General features: G+C 36.2%; 1 protein-coding gene across 1 annotated transcript; it reads right to left on the bottom strand.

Annotated features, from left to right (window-relative positions):
- Positions 1-1,797: 1,797 nt before the first annotated feature.
- lgi2a (leucine-rich repeat LGI family, member 2a) lies at positions 1,798-16,804 on the bottom strand. Its single transcript, XM_006629817.3, has 8 exons — positions 16,510-16,804; positions 16,005-16,076; positions 12,902-12,973; positions 9,331-9,402; positions 9,144-9,215; positions 8,031-8,200; positions 5,111-5,275; positions 1,798-4,607 (listed from the first exon to the last, which is right to left on the bottom strand). The coding sequence occupies exons 1-8, from the start codon at positions 16,773-16,775 to the stop codon at positions 3,790-3,792; spliced, it is 1,707 nt and encodes a 568-aa protein (XP_006629880.2). The 5' UTR covers positions 16,776-16,804; the 3' UTR covers positions 1,798-3,789.
- Between the last annotated feature and the right edge of the window lie 2,653 nt (positions 16,805-19,457).

The following is a 19,457-nucleotide window of genomic DNA, read 5'->3' as shown; positions in this document are numbered from 1 at the left end:
CTTTCTTCCAATAAACTGAACATGGGGACAGTTTTGCTTGATTCCAATTTAAATTAAACTAGTCTGTACTTTATTCTTAATATCCCTCCAATGCCTAAGGTAAGAGTGCAAAAGGAACAGTACACAGCAGGTCTGCCCAAAACTGCAGTGAAATACAGTATATTTACAGGACGGCTTTGGGCTTTATGGTTCTAGAGTCAGCATTACTAAATACTGACCATTTCTCCCAGGCTACTAACTATGTATTATTACAGGTTTATAGGTGCTCACGATTCTCCTTTCATAAGCAATAATGTACCCCTGCTCTATTTATTATGTGTGAGAATGTGGGCCTGGGGACTGAATGATTAATGGGCCACAAAACATCAACTGCTTGCCTGAGCAATTCTGTCAGCAGAATACAGCAACTTTTTAATCACTCGATAGACAGATAAAGTCACTTCACAGAGAAATATATTTTAAAAACAAATATCGTTCTCTATTCTTTACACTGGAATAAAAATAAAAAGATAAAAGCTATTGTTTTGCAAAATAGTTGTGTCCTGTTTAGTTTTCCATAGGATTGTACATACTTTACAGCTCAGCAGAGCTTATGTTCGTCATATCATACAATACTAGGGTTGCAAACTGACTCCCAGGCTGGAAACGTTGAGATGATTTTTTTTAAATGGTCTTACAGCTGAAAATAATGCCTAAATTGAGCAGCATGATAACAAAATGAATAGTAAATTTCCAAAGTAACATTAAAATATGTAGAATATGGGAAATGCATAAGGTTTTCTTCTATATTTTGTTTTTTTGCATTCTGACTTCACTGTAATTTTTTCAAACTACCACAGTATCCCCCTGACTGGGTCAGACTGATTCCTAGTAGCAATATTGATGAGTTATTCGGAATGTACTGTATAATTGACAAAAGCTTGAGTCAATTAAATATGAAGAAACCAAGCAATGAAATAATTCAAATGTAAGTGTTAATTTATTTTTGGTAGAAAAGTTGTTGACAATCTTCAGTGTGTGTGAAAACATAAACAATGGCTCCCAAGAGATTACAAACAAAAAACTATCAATTTCAGTGATACCTGGGATGTCTTCAAAGTAGTTCACCTCAAGGAAATACTTAAATTAAGTATACTTAATGCTTGGCGATTTCTTGTTAATAACATTGTTCAGCAACCTACATCATGTAACACACCATGCAATCATTGATGCAGTTTTCTCAATTTAAAATACTTTTGAAGTGTCATTATATACAATTCTATGTACAATGAACTTTATTATGTTTACATATTAATATGATATTATATATTTAAATGATAGTATATCTGTGTGCAAATTTATGCATTGCTGATGTTGCTAAATGAACACCTGTGCTGAATCATCTGTATTCAACCTGACGTTGTTTTATGCTTCTTTAAATACCAGATTATTCCTATAAATAATTTAGCATGTGATGGATGTTCACCTGAAGTGTAATAAACACTTGAATCTCTTGTCTAGGCTATTAAGAGAGTTATAAAATATTCTTAGAGCTGTATGAATGAGAGATTAATTAATGGACTTCAATAGATATACAATCTTTCCTAACCTTTGTATTGACTTCCTTTAAATGGTTTGTGCTAAATTATTTTCTCTGTTCCCTACTTTGTCTTTGTTTTCTGTATGCTGGCACATGAAGATGTAAAAGATTAGTTAAAACATAGAAGAAACACCCATTTTGCTGTCAATGTAAGAAACACACTAATACTATAAAAATATAAAAATGAATGAATTCCCAGTAGGTTCTTTGTGCATAAATCTGTGTTTATTGAAGTAAAAAGAGACCTAAATTGTTAATCATGAGCATCTTTATTGTATTTTTCAAGAATATCTACAAGGCTAGCATTCAATAAGATTTTATCCATATACAGTATCTTTTATGATACAAAAATGTCTACATCATACAACTTGCATATTTCATTAAATGGTACTATTAAGTATAATACCATATGCTGTACTGTACTATTTCCACACCGGTACTAACATTAGTACCTTAATATAGATTATTCAAGGTTTTAAAACTGTACAAACTAGAATTTATTTAACACTCGGGTCTCAAATGGCATGCTCTTACAAGCAGCATATTCATTTGGGTTGTGTGCATAATTTTACTGGCATTCAGAATGGCATGTCATATTTGCAACAGGAGCAATAGTCTCTTTGTTGGGAAGAGCAATAGCACAATGCCTGATTGTTTCTTCAGCTGCAGTTCAATACAGTGCTGTACTGGACCTTACTACTCTCATAAGAATATGATGGCATGGCGGTGCATAGCCACCTTTGCAAATACAAAACCCACATCTATCTTTTATGTTTCTTACCGTTCTGATGAGATTTGGTCTAAAACATATATGTATCAGCAATGCATTTTCTGATGGACTGCTACTGTAGCTACCTTTAGTTCAAAGTCCTCAATCTTTTATATTTATCAGACCCCCGTAGCCAGGTGTGGAGTTCAAATGAGAAATTCCCCTCTAAGAAATAGAAGTTAAGGATATAATAATTAACTCTATTGACTGAGGAATGTGGTCTATTCACTGTGGTTTAAAAAGATTTACATCTGTTTTTTAAAACACCCTGTTCTGACAGAATTCCTTTTGGTTTTGTATTATCAATTAAGTTATAACACGTGAGGGGAATATTCATTTTTCACTACTCACCACTGACATGCTGTGCGTTTTACCGTTTGAAAGTCCCAGGCAGTCTTTCCTGCCACTTTCCAACATTATGATATCCCATGGACACAGGATAAACCTGAATACTTAAAAAAGTATGTTGCATTCTGTAAGAGGAAGCTTTCAGTGCTAGAACGAGAGGTAAAAAAGTTTGTGTGAGTGAGTGAAGTCCAGCTTTGGTTGACTCCTAATTGGTTGATATTACATTCATATAAAACAGAGTCTCTTAATTGTTAAAATATTGGCTTTTTAGAATAGATTTTGACAGCAGTTCTGTTTATCTGCAAGTGCTAGGAATGTCCATGCATTGAGTTATATCATAATTCACTTTCTCCAGGTACCCTGTGTCCCTGGCTAACCAAATCCTATTACCAATCACTCCAGAGCTACAGTATGGCTTAACTATAAAAAATACTAGTATCATATACTGCTTCATCATTATACAGTTTGCTTTGGTTGTCATCATTAAATAACTTTGGGGGTTAATATAGAGCCTTGGCTTTCAGTAATCGTTTCTTAAAAATGCCTGATGGGATCAAGAAGAAACGCTTAAATGGGATCTTTTTCTTTCCCTTGGGTGCAATAAAGATGAGCTTTAGGAAACAGTGGAGTACCTATGAAGGCTTGTGCTTGTCAGGCTCTTCTTTGTTCAGCACAAACTGTATTCCAGAGGGTGTTTCCTCATACAGTCATGATGAGCGATAAAGCAAGGATAACAGATGCCACAGGGAGTTAAATACACAGCTCTTGAAGAGGTAATACAGTATGTCACCATAGGAAATGTGGCAACTAGAATCTAGTTGACATTCACAACCCATTTTCCTTCCTAAATTGGTTACAATGAAAATGAAATTGCTTTATAATGGCTGTGAAGGGTCTCCTCCTTCAAATGTAATGGAATTATTATTCATTATGTGTTAATATCAAGTAGTTAGAAGAGTGCCAATAGCAACGACAGATTAAAAGTTTAGTAAAAATGCAGGAAGTATTGAACATGAATAAATACCTGACATAAATGAAAAGTGAAGTCTTTTTCATGAGCTTGATCACAGAAGATTGGGTTAAGTGCCTGCATTCACAAGCTCAAATCCACCAGGGTGTGCTCGAAAATCTGGGTGTTGCCCTTGAAGCTGGAGGAGAAGATGAAATCCTGGCGGTCAGTGGACACTACAGTAAAGGAGCGCGGAGCCTGGATGTAGATCTCCTTGAATTTGTCAAAGAGTTTTTTCTCTTCGTCCCAGAGGTATATCTGTGAGAAGGTGTAATCGCTTCCCAAGGCAAGATAGTGTCTGTCCTTGAAGGAGAAGGGTTGTAAGACCATAGAGCCCCGGGAAGGCAAGGCCTGGACTTCCACAAACTGCTTATTGCTCCATTTGAGCACCTTGGAGTCCCCGATGAAGCGGGTCATAGCTAAGTACAGCTCTCCTTTGATGTGAAAGGTTTTCACAGCCACAACGTCCTCCATGTTGGGAATCTCACTATGTGGGGTGAACTTTTTGGTGCTTTTATTCCACTGAAAAATCACCGGGATCTGGGAGCGACTGGCTAAGATCAAGTGAGGCTTCCCATCCAAATCTAAAAACTCAGCATCTGTATCCCGAAACCACTCATGAAGGGATTGATAGGAGTAAAAACCCTTACTGTTCCACTTGTAAAGAGTGGATAGTCCAGCTTTGGAGCTGTCTGCAATGACGAAGAACCAGTCCTTCTCGATTTGGAACACTTCAATATCGTTGGGCTTGGAGATTTTGGAAACTTCAATGTCTTGGAACTTGATGAACTTGGTCTGGCTTTCATCATACTTGTAGATATGGGAGCCTCCGAAAAGCTGCGCCACTATGATAAAAATCTGATCTTCAATCAATACGCATTTGCATTCAACAATTGACTGCCCTGTATTGAAAAAGAAGACAATAATAATTCATGAATCAGACACCAGCTTTGAAGAATAAAGCATTTTAACTGAAGTGAGTTTAGTGGATGTTAAATAACTTGTCTTGTTAATTACTGAAATGCTCCAGAGACTAGCTGTTATTTAAGCTGGTGACAGACATGTCATTCCTCTGACATATCCACCATTCCATACATTTGCACTCATCTTAACCCAGTAAGGGTGCATCTAAAAAAAGTGGACAAGCAGACTTTGGAGATTGCCTGCTGCCAGCTTCCAAGCAAACTAATCTTAATAAACCAGAGCAAATCAATACAAGTGACTGGTAAAGCTAAAGAGTGCAGACGTGTGTATTTGAAATGCATGAAAAACACTGTCATCTCATTTGCATTTCAGGATTTGGGGATTATTCTTAAAAAGTAAGTGATCACACCTGTATACGTTAGGATTTTTGTGCGTGCAGGTCTTAAAGATCAAAGGTTTAATCTCATGAAGGAGTTGTCACCTGTAATATTATCATGGCTCCTGAAATTTTTATCAATATGGTCCCATTGCATCACCATGCAGTTTTCTGTGTTCGGAGCAGCAATGGCAGCAAAGACATCATTTTTATAATGAAAGGTGTCCACCGACAAAGACTGAAATGCCAGAGATTGATGGAGGACAAAGTCTGTAGAAAGGATCAGAAACAAGATTTAGATTAATAATAATAAAGATTAATAAAGATTAATAAAGAATGAGAAGCAGGAACCAAAACATTACTTGGGCTTGTAGCAAATCAGAACTTCAAACCCTGTGTCAGCTGCAAATTACAAACGCACTGCCTGATTGCAGATTTCCATTTGGCAGAAAGAAGAGGTTTCTTGTAAACAAAAAGCTGTCATCAAATACTGGGTTTATAATATGGAGTTGACAGTGGAGATTAATTATTTGAATTTAGTCAATGTGTACATTCTCAAGTACTGTATTATACAACAAAAATAAGGCACAAGGCTCGACTTGAAAAAGTTGGTTTTATACTGTATAACCAAGGATGCTGGAATTAATTTCTGAAATAAAAATATAAGATCCTACTACCTTAACTGCATATTTATACCCCATTACCTGACTGTCACTGAAAACAGTTACAGAAAACGTCTAGATTAAGTTTTAATCCATTCATCATTGTTGTCATCCTTCAAAAATGAGAATAAAGAATATTATTTTTTTAATGCTTTATTTTTAATGTTTTTAAAAAAACATATTAATTAATCCACATGCTAGTGAAACTAGAAAGTTCTCTGTGATTACAGGGATTAAAAATGTGTTCTTTGCTATATATGGACTGGAGATTGGATGTTATCAGAAACATCTGAGGCTGTGATTATTTACTGAGTGCATCCTAATTTCACTGTCTTAGAAATTGTATATCTACAATATAAATAGAATACACACTAACTGCAAGTTTCCAAAAATGTGTTGTGACAGGATATATAAATTACATGTTGTAATGCTCTTTCCTATCTTGCAAGTTTGGGCCTTTTTATTTATAAATTGGGTCTATATAGAGTTTTATAAAGTTGTACTGTTAAGTCTTTCTTTAAAAAGCCTCTAGGGGCCATTAAATGACTTGAATCCTTTTAAATAGACACAGTAGAGGTGAAAATATGTTAATTAATTGTTCATTTCATTCACACATTCTCGTGTGGGTGTGAACAGTTATGTTTGGTATACCAAAGACCTCAGTGGAAGCTGGTGGTGGGGTTTTAAAATAGCAAATGGCAAGTGTAGTTTTGAGTGTTATTCTAAAAAATAAATATTCCTTCACCGCAGTCAAAGTCCTTATGCGTTTTTGATGTGCTCAGGCCCCTTGAGTTATCTTTAGGTATATACAGTAGGTTGGGGCCTGTTACAATACCACAGTCATGTTGTTTTTGAGTGGTTGTTGTAAGCCAGGTGACGAGAAGGATAGTAATGCCATCTCACACTTTTGAGTCCTACATTTCCTTCCTGGGGTGACTACTGTGGGGTTTGTGCGTTCTCCCTGTGTCTTCATGTGTTAGCTCCAGGTTCTCCAGTTCCCTCTGCCTTTCCAGAGACATGCTGAACATCATCATCAAATAATATCACCTCCTTCACCAATAACTTTCATTTTTGTGGTTTTGTACCACATCCTCTAATCCTAGAATTACAATTCCAATTGTCCCTAAGGAAACCTTCCCTAAAGTATCTATGTACTTGTTCGTATTGTTCCCGGAACAGAATACTGTACACTAAATATGGTCAAATGTTAACAATAATTAATCACTTCATTTTAGATCTCTGACTCTATACATTCCCTGCTCCTGAAGTACTGATGAAATGAACTTATGCAGAACAAGAAGATTTTTTTGTTTCTAATGTATAATGTAATTGATTTGGGAATGAGGTACAGTAGAGAAAATGTAATTTGGTCCTATTGCATCAGTGATGTGCAGTAAGCTTCTGTTTCTTCTATTCCAAACACATTTTTCCTCTGCCTTTCCAGAGACATGCTGGATATGTTAGTTGTTTGTTAGTTGTCCCTGTAAGTATGTGCCCTGTGATGGACTAGTGCCATATATTGTAGCTTCAAACCATTAAACAGAAGTACTGGTGTGTAGTACTTAGGACATTAGCAGGTATTTTGTGAATGACATTTATTAACATTGTGCTAGCAAAAAAGAACAGCAGAACACGAATTCTAGAATACAATTTGACCTTATTTCAAAAAGGGCATATTCCTAAAATAATAAATTAATGCTATATATCATACTCAGGTCTACAAAAACAAGAATGCAAAAAACACTTGTTTTAGAATCATTCAGTTAATTCAGTAAGATAATAAAAACTCCATTAGCAACTTGCTTATAAAGCCTGTTCTTTATGTTACCTTCATAGGAAGTGTTATTTTTTTGTCAAAGATTGTTGTTGATTTTATTCCTAACTATAACATTCCTTATCATAATAAGGATCATTAAAAAAAGAACAGTGGGAATGCCAACAATCTTTTATTTTAGCATTATATTACATAGGAACAAGGTCAAAGTTCAGACAGTGTGAAATAAGTGTTGTGACTAGTGACATTTATTTTCAAGCTCAATGATTTTCAGCTAGATGTCTAAACTGTACACTCCCTTGGCCGCAGTGTTGGCCAGAGACTGCAGTATAAACAGGCCCTAAATTTCCACTTTACCTACTTCAGTGAAGCAGGAATCTCAGATGCAGATTACACTTACCCAGTAAAGACCCCTATCTCAACCCAATGCGTAGTTCTGCAAGCAGCATTGGCAACTGTATGGCAAAGTACTTATAAAAAAAGATTTTTTAAACCAAACCATCTGAACAAATAATCAAACGGATGACTAGGATAAATGGTGAATTATGGTCCTGGGAGCTGACCAGTGCATTGCCATAGGCTGTACTACCTGTAGATGTGCACTCCTTGTGCAGGCTTGGAATATCATTCAACCTTTTGCCCTTCATTTCGGCTGGTCCAGCACAATACACGTCAGACACTGTGGCATTGGTAGTTTTAAGCCAGGTCATGAGCCACTTGGCTTTGCAGTCACATTCCAAAGCATTTCCTCTCAAATCTCTGCAATTAAGTAGAGACAAAGAAAAATCAAGACCAAATCCGGAATAAGAAAAAAAAAACCCAAAACTGCAAGCCTGGATAAAGGAAGCTTTCTCTAAAGTGAAACAGAAATAAAAAAAAACTTTACTTCCTTTTGCAACATTTAAACCCTTCTGCACAGACATGAAATTTTACAGGCTTTACCATCTGAGATCATCATGTCACACAATCGCAGTGTTTCCTCTCAAAAAATACAATTTTATAACCACAACCTACATAAATTGCAATCAAAATAATCTCGCAGAACGGTGTAACCCAATAAGCAATATGTTTATTCATATACTGGACAGTAACACCAAGGGAACCAAGAGTAAGATGATTGTTCAAGTTTTAAATAATTAGTAAAAACAATGTATGTGGAAAAAATAGCGTAACGGTGGAATTAGGTTTACACACTTTTAACATGGAGTGCTAAATTCTAATAGAAGAGAAAAAAATACATTTTGATTTCTACAATATACCAATGAAGAAATTGCTCTGTAATAAAAAATCCACTAATTTAAAATCAGTATATGAAACTACATACATACGTAGTTACATTCCAAGAACAAAAATGAGTCAAACTGAAAAATGAAAAGCTTTATTTATTTAATACTGTGAGGAACAAGTAAGCTATTTGCCTCCTCTGTTGATTGGCAATTTTACTATTTTTCAGCTGTGCACATGAAGGATGTGAAAATCTTTCAGGAAAAAATACAGTTTACATAAACCAATGCCATATGGTGCCTTTGAATCATTCCTGAGTTTGGCCTTCCACACAGTATGTTGAATGTTTACAAATTTTGAACATAAACTATTACTTTCTACAAGGAATTCAGAAGAAAAAGTAGTGCTTTTGAATACAATATTACATTTAGCTAACAGTATATTGAATTATGGTGTAAAAATCATGAATTTTACTTACAGCTCTATCAAAGAGTCCAAATCACCAAAGACCTCTCTTTGCAAAACCTTGATATTGTTGTTCGCCAAAGACCTAGAACAGGAGCCAAAGAAACATATAATACAAGCCAACAAAAAACATTTAGCAGTCCACCATCTAAATTTCATGCAATGTCACAAAAAAGGAAAAAGAAAACCATCACACTTACAGATGGGTCAAATCTCGAAGACCCCGGAAAGCAAATTTAGATGTTGTCTCTATCCTGTTGTTTTCAATGAATCTGTTAAGCAAAAACAAGTTAATTTCACAGAAGATGAGATTACCTTTTTTAAAACAAAAAACTGAAATCTCCACTTACGTTTGTCATACTCGTGCAATTTGCCAGAGCCAATTGTGTGTTTTTCCAATCTCGGCTCACAACTGCAAACACCGTGATCACACACAGGAGAGAACCAGGAATTGTAGGCAGACTCACTTGCTTAGCTTTGAGCCACTCATAGTTTAAAAGGTGTCGGGCACTGCAGCTCCATCCTGTACTTTTTACACGTAATGAAAAATTACACGCAGCATCATTACATCAGCTGATTGGAAGGAGAGGCACGTCCCTTACTGACAAAACCAGGGGCCTGCAAATGGCCAGGTGACTGTAGGGGTCAGTGTATAGCAGAGACCCGAGAAAGCTCTTGCTGACTAAGCCCACACTAGCCTCGATCATGTTCAGCCTATTGTGTGCAGCCACCTGGGACGTCATGGCCACAGCGGGTTAGTGACATGACCCAATGACAAACCCATGGCCACAAACCTAGTGCCTGGAGTGTTTGAGCCACTCAGATTAATTCGTTTGCTGCTACTAGGCAAATGTACATCTACTGTATATTGTGAACCCTTAGGTTCACAATCTTATTAAACTGTTCATATCTTGAAACATTTCCTATATAAAAAAATCCTTTAAGCAGATGAGAATCTATTTTTTTTACCAGCTTTACATTTGTCTTTCTGCATTTACCTGGGCAAAACACGGAGGAAGGAAATATTGGAAATGTATATTTCTTCAAGATGTTTCTTCTTTCATCATCATCAAATAATATCACCTCCTTCACCAATAACTTTCATTTTTTTAATTTTATACCACATCCTCTAATCCTAGAATGATTCCAATTGTCCCTAAGGAAACCTTCCCTAAAGTATCTATGTCCTTGTTCGTATTGTTCCCGGAACAGAATACTGTACACTAAACATGGTCAAATGTTAACAATGATTAATCACTTCATTTTAGAGCTCTGACTCTACACATTCCCTGCACCTGAGGTACTGATGAAATGAATTATATGCAGAACAAGAAGAAATTGCTCCTGCCACTTATGTTTTAAAATATTTGTTTCTAATGCATAATGTACTGTAATTGATTTGGGAATGAGGTACAGTAGATAAAATTTAATTTGATCCTATTGCATCAGTGATGTGCAGTAAGCCTCTGCTTCTTCTATACCAAACACATTGTGCTCTTGGCTCAGATGAACTTATTTCACTTGCTGAAAAAACAGGTGGAGCACCTTGACATCCTATCATAAAAACAAGAATGACTAGTAGTCCATGAATGGAGCAGCTACAGTATCTGAAGGATCCAAAATGCATCTGAACCTAGACTTGACCTATAGTACATTATGTACAGTACATGGACCTCGCTGTGAACTACAGAACTATAGGACTGCAAGATTCCATTATGTAAAGGATGAAGTATAGTATCTCATAAAAAGGATAAAAAGGAGAAACTTTAAAAAATGAAAGAACAATTGCTAATGTACTGTATTAATGTTTCACTCAGATATTACTAAAAAAAAACCTCAGACTGAGAAAAGACAGGGCCATATCCTAAATAGTATTAGCATAGAAGAGGCAAATGTGTTGCAGATATTAGAAGCACTTAAGATAAACAAATCTCTAGGGCCTGACAGTATTCTACCAATTGTACTAAATGAAATGAGGGATATAATTTATAGACCATTAGCCAAACACTTTCAGCAGCCACTCAAGACAGGGGTAATATGGTACCCTTTGGGTGGAAAATTGATAATGTAGTAAAAAGGGTGACAAAACCAAACCAAGTAATTATAGAGGTCCTGTTTCTATTGCATTTTAATTGCAGACAATAAAAAATAAAAATGTATACAGAATGTATGTGGTAAAACAATTTCAGGAAATGTCAACGTGTATTTAGTAAAGGAACTGTAGATATTACTTAAATAACTTACAACTGATATGGGGCGGTGTGGTGGCTCTGTGGCTAAGGATCTGTGCCTGTGGCTGGAAGGTTGCTGGTTTGTATCCTGTGGCTGGCAGAGGAATCCTACTATGTTGGGCCCCCGATCAAGGCCCTTAACCCCAACTGCTCCAGGGGTGGCGTATAAATGGCTGAACTTGTGCTCTGACCCCCAGCTTCTCTCCCTGTGTGTGTGTGTGTGTGTGTGTGTGTGTGTGTGTGTGTGTGTGTGTGTGTGTGTCTCATGGAGAGCAAGTTGGGGTATGTGAAAAGACAAATTCCTAATGCAAGAAATTGTATGTGGCCAATGAAGTGATCTGATCTGATCTTTTCAAGTATAAGAATTCAGCTGACAGCAGTACTGAATGCAAATGGTTTTAACGTGGACAGGTGGAAGTGTTAGGAGCAGGCAGGAATAATATGAACCACAAAGAATACATTGAAAAGACAGCTTCGAAATGCCGATTAAAAACAGTAAGGAGTTTATGTTGAATCATTGTTTTCCTCTTCCAGACAATACAAGTAAGCAATAAAAATGCAAAATACTGTACATGTGAGGATATACAGTTAAAGGTATCATTTAAATCAAGGGATGCTATGTTAAAACTGTACAGTACATTACTAAGAATTTATTTACAATACTTTGCACATTTCATAATGACCATGTTATGAAATATTACTTTCAGTCCAAAGAAAACCTAATAACTTTTGTTATTAATATGAAATTAACAGAGTTAATAGTTTTTTAGTTCTGAATGGAGAAGATTAAGGCAGGACCTGATTCAGGCATTCAAAATCTTCAAAGAGACTGACAAATATAAAAAAAATAGATTTCTACATAATCAATAGTGAAGCGCAGACCAGACCACAGACCAGACCACAGACAAGCTGCCCAGCCATGTTGTTAAAGTTGATGCCCAGCTAATTAGATCTCCTGATCACCTAGATGCTAGCAAAACAGCTACAGTAGCTACTGTAGGTAGGTGGAAAGGTCACATCTAAGCTCTCCACACATAGTAACATCTGCGGGCTTTTACACTTGTTTATAATATCTACAGTATGTACTGAGTCTACCCTCTTTCCATAACCGTTTCCTGTCTACGACATTTAAAAGAACAGAGCTTCTCCCTGTGCCAACAGAGGCTCAGATTGTGATATCAAACCTACAGGAGGTGTATAAATAAACAAGTTGGTCTTGAGACTATTCAAACACAGTGGACAGAGACCTATTGACCAAACACTGTGTTTTTGTCTTTTTTGTACTTTACTTTGTCCACTAAACTTATTAATTCCTATCATCAATCCTGCTTACTCTATATTACAATGTTTTTTTTCTATTCCTTTTCTATTTCCATTCCTTTTCTATTCTATTTATCTCTTCCCATCTCTCTTTCATGTATTAATATTAATGAAAATCTTTAATGTTTTCTTAACAGTGACAACTTAATGGGCTTGATGTGACACATTACCTGAATATACAGAGATGTATTACACTCTTAGAATTTAGTAAAATACTCACAGATATTCAAGGTGTGGAAGCCCAGAAAATGCATCATCCTTTATAGTGGTGAATGAATTTGAATTAAGAAGCCTGTAAAAAGGGCACAGATAATTAATTTTAAACAGGGAGCTAAACTGAATCATGCTATATAGTATATTGGTAAGGGCACATCAACAATGGCTATTCTTATCATCTTATATAGGATTCTAGGGGATAATTAATTAATTAAAGGATTCTAGAAGATAGTCAGCATGGATTTAGAAAACACAAATCTTTTTAAATTACTACACCTTAGATAAGCAACAGACGTAATGGATATACAATAAAACTGAGTACAGAGTGTGGTAAGGCACTGTTATATTTTAGGTTTTCAAAGGACCTCATAACAGATTAAATGCAGGTTGTAGAATATCAAGGTATTGCATTTATACTCAGAAACATTAAAAACAACAAATGCTATTAGCTAAAATACCAATTTGTTGAGCTAATGTCTCTTGATATGTTTAAATTGAAAACTAATGAATGGATAAAAAAGAACAGAGTATGGATGCATTAGGGATGTACAGTATGCTAAAACTGGTTGATCTAATTAGTAAAGAACATCAGGGATCTGTATTAGGACCACTTATCTTCCACATTTATTTGAACAAGTAAGATTTTGGTATAGCTACTAAATCCTAAAACCAGTCAAGCTCACAGATGATACCATCTGTGACAGACAAACTTTAACTGGGCAAACACCTGACAGGAGACATTTTGTTAAGACATATGCAGAAAGTTAAACACAAGTAACTGAAAAAGTAAAATATGAATATAAGATGACAAACATTGAGCTTGAAGAAGCAACTTATATAAAACGACAGGAGCTTATGTCGGCACATCATTATCATATTCTAAACCAGTCAAACCTGAATCTGAATCTTGGTTCTGAGGGATCCTTGAGTCCTCCAGGTTTTGCTTCAGTAAATAAATTAATCACAGGCTATTTGATTTCAATTTTCTATTTTAAAATTTGCTTTCAATTCTTATGAACTCCTATGGGATTGGTGCCAACCTTGTACTAAATAATAAGAAACTCATTCAGGTGTTTGAGTTGGCATGAGATCAACTGGGGATTAAATACTGTCTGTTGTTCCTACCTGAGTTTGTTCTACATAAAATTAACATCAATGAAGAGATTTGTGGTCAGGAATAAGGGCACGTATTCTTAATTATCAAGTTTGAGGAGAGTGTATGAAACACTGTCCGCTGATGTTGTTGAAAATAATGTACTTTAACTAGAGTACTTCCATCCATAGGCCAGCAACCATATCATCCTGCAGCTCTCAACTGGCTATCCACTGAAGCTAAGCAGGGCTGAGCCTGGTAAGTACATGGATGGGAGACTAAGCTATGGTTGCTGTTGGAAGTGGTGTTAGTGGAACCAGTGGGGGGTGCCCACCCTGCGGTCTGTGTGAGTCCTAATGTCCTAGTATAGAGGCAGGGGCACTATACTGTAGTGGGCGCCGTTTCTCGGATGAGATGTTAAACCGAGATCCTGAATCTCAGCAGTCATTAAAGATCCCTGGAAATTTCTTGATAAGAGTAGGGAGTTATCCCAGTTTCTGGGCCCAATCTTCCCCCTTGGCCTTTATTGTGGCATCCAAATTGTTCCCCATGTGTGATTGGCTTGCACTTGCCCTGCAATGAACTGGTGTTCCATCCAGGGTGTACCCTGCCTTGTGCTCGTTGCTTGCCGTATGGTATAAAGCAGTTTGGCAAATAACATGACTTCCATCCATACATTCATTTACTAATGCCTTCATCCAATTAAGGGTAGCGAGGGAGCACAGTGTGGTAAACACCTAAGGTGGGATGCCAGTCCATCATTAAGCATACACACAGCCAACAAACATGCAGACACTCACACCTGGGCCAATTTTCTTGCCAGAAGCTACTTAGCCTATCAGTATGTCTTTGGACTGTGTGAGGAAACCGGTGCACCCAGAGGAAACCCACATGAACACGGGGAGAACATACAAACTCCACACAGATAGCACCCCAGGTTGAGAATGAAACTCAAGCCCCCAGTTCTGTGAGGCAATAACCATTTCAACACTGCGCCACCCAGTAAGGTATTTTTGAAATCGTAAATGGAGCTTTTATCAAACAAAACGTGAAGTTACTGGCACCAGTTACATCTAGTGATTAAGGGCCCGGGTTCACTGGTCTAGTGAACAGAATTAGTGAAACCATAGAAACCTAAACAGATTGTTAGGGTATACAATTCAAAGGTGTAGACTTAGATCAATGCATGATAAAATTACACAATGCACTACTAAGACCTCATTCACAGTGTTGTATACAGTTGTAGTCACCATGATAAAAAATATCCCAGAAACATATTCCAGGATTACTTATACAGCGAACAACCTGGAGGAAAAAGAAAAAAAAAATCCTGGGTCCCAATTCTTGACAATTACTGTCACAGTCTTGAATATTGCATTTATTTCATTTGAAATCTTAACACTTTTCGCCAAGCAATACTACGCAATTTTGTCAATCTTTTTTTTCTCTAAACTCATGTGAACTTTTTTTTTGGCAAAATGAAGCACAGAAGAGTTTTCTTTCTTTAAATTTGAGAACTGCAAAGAAACTGTGTTACTGTGTTTCCTACTAGGGTAAAGTTCTTTGAAAACATAATAACTTTGAAGTTGAAGTGATGGTAATGAAGAGGCACGATATACAGTAGGAAAATCAAGAAAAACAGCAAAATGTGCGAATGTTTCTCAGCACATTATGTTAAGGGCTCCAAAGCACTGTTGTTTAAATGTTAAACGTAAAATGAAGTACATTTTTATAGTATATTTCAAGTCCATTCTTGGATCGATAGTATTGCTGGAGCCAGTATTGAAACTGTCGTACTCGTATTCAGTCCTTTGCCATTTTCAACTTAACTAGTGTTCCTACACTGAGAGGTCACATTATTACTGGCAGAAAGAAAAAAAAAACATGTAAAGCTTATGGTTTTACTCTGCATTCTAGTTAAAGATATTAAATTGCATTGCATTCTAAATATTGATTAGATCTAACATGCGGTCACCTCAGCACTTCAGTACTCGTTTAATATTTTTGTACTCACAGTAGCTGCAAAGAAGGCATATGTGAAAACATCCCCTCCTTAATTTCGGAAAAGGTTCCATTTACAATACTCCTGAAAAACAACAACACATAAAACATTTCAACATCAAACACAAAAAGTCAAATTGTTATAGCAATACTTGTTATTCTGCTTAATATTCAATTTCGTGACCCCTTGAAGGTACAGTACGGTTTTCACCGTGAATATCCTTGAAACGTCAGTTACCACGTTGTTGACTCTACTATACAATTAAAATAAAAAGGCAAATTCCACACTGCTCAATTTATCATCATATTTTAAAACACGATCAAAGCACTTCAATTCAAACCACACTTTGTCTAATTATTTATAAATCAGTCTCTTCAATTTTATTAACTCGAAAAATGTATAGTAAATGATAAGTGGCTGTCGTCAAAAGCATGGTTAGCACCAGAAAATAACTAATGTATGTTTAACAATACGCGGGGTATAACTATCAATGTGTAACAGAACAATATTTACTTACAGGGAATTGATGTCATTAGGGATAATCCGTGGGACAGATGAAGAGCCGACGCAAATAATGGACTCTTTGGAGCAAGTGCACGCAGAAGGGCATCTGAAAATCCTTTTAAGATTCACTGCGGGAACCAGGTACAAAAATACCAAAGAAAAAAATAAAAACTGTTTACTGCGAGACATCTCGATTCCCAGACTTGCATGTGTATGGTTGCTGTGATGGGAAGGTACAGTAGCTCCGCTGCGAACAAACCTCTTACACCCCTGCACCATGAAATGCTGCACTGAACTCCTGACATCAGCATTTGAGCTGCAGCTCCTCTGTCAGATGAATAATTTATTAAACACGCTACTTGGGCTGGACTAAAATATTTTTAACCCACCCCCTTGTACTTTTTATGTCCCTTTACTTACAAAACCGGTACCGGCATTAGCAAGAAAAAACAAAGGCTTAATGCGACCTTCCATGTACTGTATATAGTATTTGCTAGCGTATGGAACTGTTTTAAAACGTATCAGTAAACACCGAACTCCCAAATAATCAGAATCTGAATTTAAAAGACTCTTCACCGAATCAGTATACGTTTAAATGATTTCTTTGTATTTATTTCATTGTAATATTATATAATTATGTGAACGGGTATTGGCTATTATATGCACTTCCATTGGTTTGTAAAATTACTTTCAAATATCTTTAAAACGTTGATTTCACTGACTTTCAGTGGTTTACTGAAAAACACGCCTCTGCAACGCGGTTACCTAACTGAAGGAAAGTAGTTTCAAGGACAGTGGCGTTTCTCGACTAACTTGGAATCAGCACCTCGGACAGCGAATGATGTCCTTGCAAAATCCCAGTTTATTAGAAGGGATAGACTTAATTCGTACAGTATATTACTTTGGCTGTATGTGCTTTATCTGTTTCCCTAAACTGTAAATTACTATGTACAATGCGTATCTTCATTGGCAAGCTTCCTAATGAAATGAAACATTTAACATTAAACCGTCATTGTACAGTGTGGGGTGATTGCATTAGAATGTCCCCTCTTCTGCAACAAACATCGTCTCATCATTGTTTTATACCGTAGACTGTCTATTTGTATCACAAACAAATGTAGTTTGAAAGAGCGTGGGGAAAGGAACGCAACTATGGAGGTTAAAATGCTCATAATTTTCACAGGTTTGGTGATACAACATGAGATGGAACCATGGATCCTGTATCCCAAGGTACTGTTGACTATCGTGCTGGTCCATCAGTGAGGAAGCTGATTGGCCAGAAGTTGAACATTTCAAAATAAGATTTAAATGCATTTCTGCAGTAAATTATTTTGTGTTTCCACAAAACGGAATACATTACGGAACAAACTAAACTTCTTTTACTCTTTATTGTAAAAAGTGTTTAATTTCACAGTACCTGGGTCATTTTTTAAAGACAATTAGATTACACAATTTTAGAACATTAAAATGACCATCAACCCCATTCATTCCTTTTTTGCAAAGTCGCCAATTTCCTTGACATAATCACAAATAGTTTTTATATACAGGAAACTATTGGTGATTGAGCAATAAAGCTGCTGTTTTACGACATCCCCAAATACCAACTCTAAAGCAGTAAAAAGGTGTGAGGATGTCAGGGAAGATGATTCATGACATGAAAAGGCAACAGAGACAAGGAATACCTTATGTTATGGCCTGGCCATGTCACCTTTTCTGCAGAATGTCAAGGTGGAACAATAAAATGTATATGTCATGTCAGTACACAAAACAACAAAATTGTGTCACTGTCCAAATACGTACAGACTGCACTGTAACAGCGAAAAAATCTTATTTTCTATTTATGATATGAACCAGTCCATAAAATAATTTCTCATGCCTTTTGAAATGTACTGTTTGGATTAGGGAAAAAAAAATCCCCTTTATTTATTCTTCTTAAGAGACATTTAGTCATATGCAGGATTTTTAATTCATAACTGACAGTTATGGATAAGATTCCATTTTCCTGTATATGTAGAAGGAGGGACCCTGAAAATTTTGTAAATATTTGTACTAACACACACCCGAAGAAGGCTTCACAGCCGAAACAGTGTGTTTCTTTTCTTCTCTTTTCAGCATGGAGTAAAACATTACATGTTCCTTTGCAGCCTACACAGGTACAGTACCTACTTGAACTACCTATTTGTACCAATATATGGTTGTTTTTTAAAAAATGTATCTTTTCAAGCTTCATGCCTGGTTTATTCATTTGTTACCTCACTGTGCAAGAGAACAAAGAAAAAGTGTTACCACTTGGTTTCTTTGATTGAAGGGGTATATGATTAACATTGATAAACAGCTTGCAAGGACAAATGGTGTCAGGACCTTACTTTCTAATTTTATTTTTTTAAGTTGATCTTAAAAACTTCACACTGCTATGTACAGTATATATATTCTCTTTTACATGTACAATATAGCTGTTTCTCTCTCTCATCTAAGTCCTGTAAGTAATGAACAATAACTTAATGTAGACTTCAAAAGTATAGCATACAATTTCAAATGTATTCTCTTCAGAATAGACCATACTCAATACAGTCTTTTCAAAGTATTATCCAAAGAAAGTATAGCTTAAGGAATTTACTCAACCACTGAGATGGTGTCTATGCAAAGTCAGCAGCAGACAGCAAAAATGAAACACAAAAGGAGAATTATGTCTTATCAGCAGGTTGCAAAAGGAAAATAAAATGGTACATGATTTATGAAGCAGCTCGAAACGTAAAACTTATGTGGAGACAAAGACACTGCATTAAAACTACAGTACCTACCTCTTTCATTAATCATATGCTAGTATGGTTTGCAATGATATTATGCATTGCTGTGAACAAACCATATGTCAGGAGTATGTACAGTAGATATTAAAGGTGAAGCTACAACCTCACTGGCAATTCAATTTTCATCACGTTTTGATTTTAACAAAGGTCTTTA

Source organism: Lepisosteus oculatus, chromosome 1, assembly GCF_040954835.1.
Source record: "Lepisosteus oculatus isolate fLepOcu1 chromosome 1, fLepOcu1.hap2, whole genome shotgun sequence".
In the NCBI taxonomy this organism is placed as follows: domain Eukaryota; kingdom Metazoa; phylum Chordata; class Actinopteri; order Semionotiformes; family Lepisosteidae; genus Lepisosteus; species Lepisosteus oculatus.
The sequence above is the reverse complement of the archived record's forward strand: the minus strand, read 5'-3'. Positions and strand labels throughout refer to the sequence as shown.

What these genes read in the sequence shown, in the direction of transcription:
- lgi2a (XM_006629817.3), bottom strand. Translation starts at nt 16,775, where the DNA reads ATGGTGCAGGGGTGTAAGAGGTTTGTTCGCAGCGGAGCTACTGTACCT. An exon ending in CTTCGAGATTTGACCCATCT is followed by an intron (nt 9,216 to 9,330) that starts GTAAGTGTGATG and finishes CTCCTGTTCTAG; the next exon opens with GTCTTTGGCGAACAACAATA. An exon ending in GAGCCATGATAATATTACAG is followed by an intron (nt 4,608 to 5,110) that starts GTGACAACTCCT and finishes TTTTCAATACAG; the next exon opens with GGCAGTCAATTGTTGAATGC.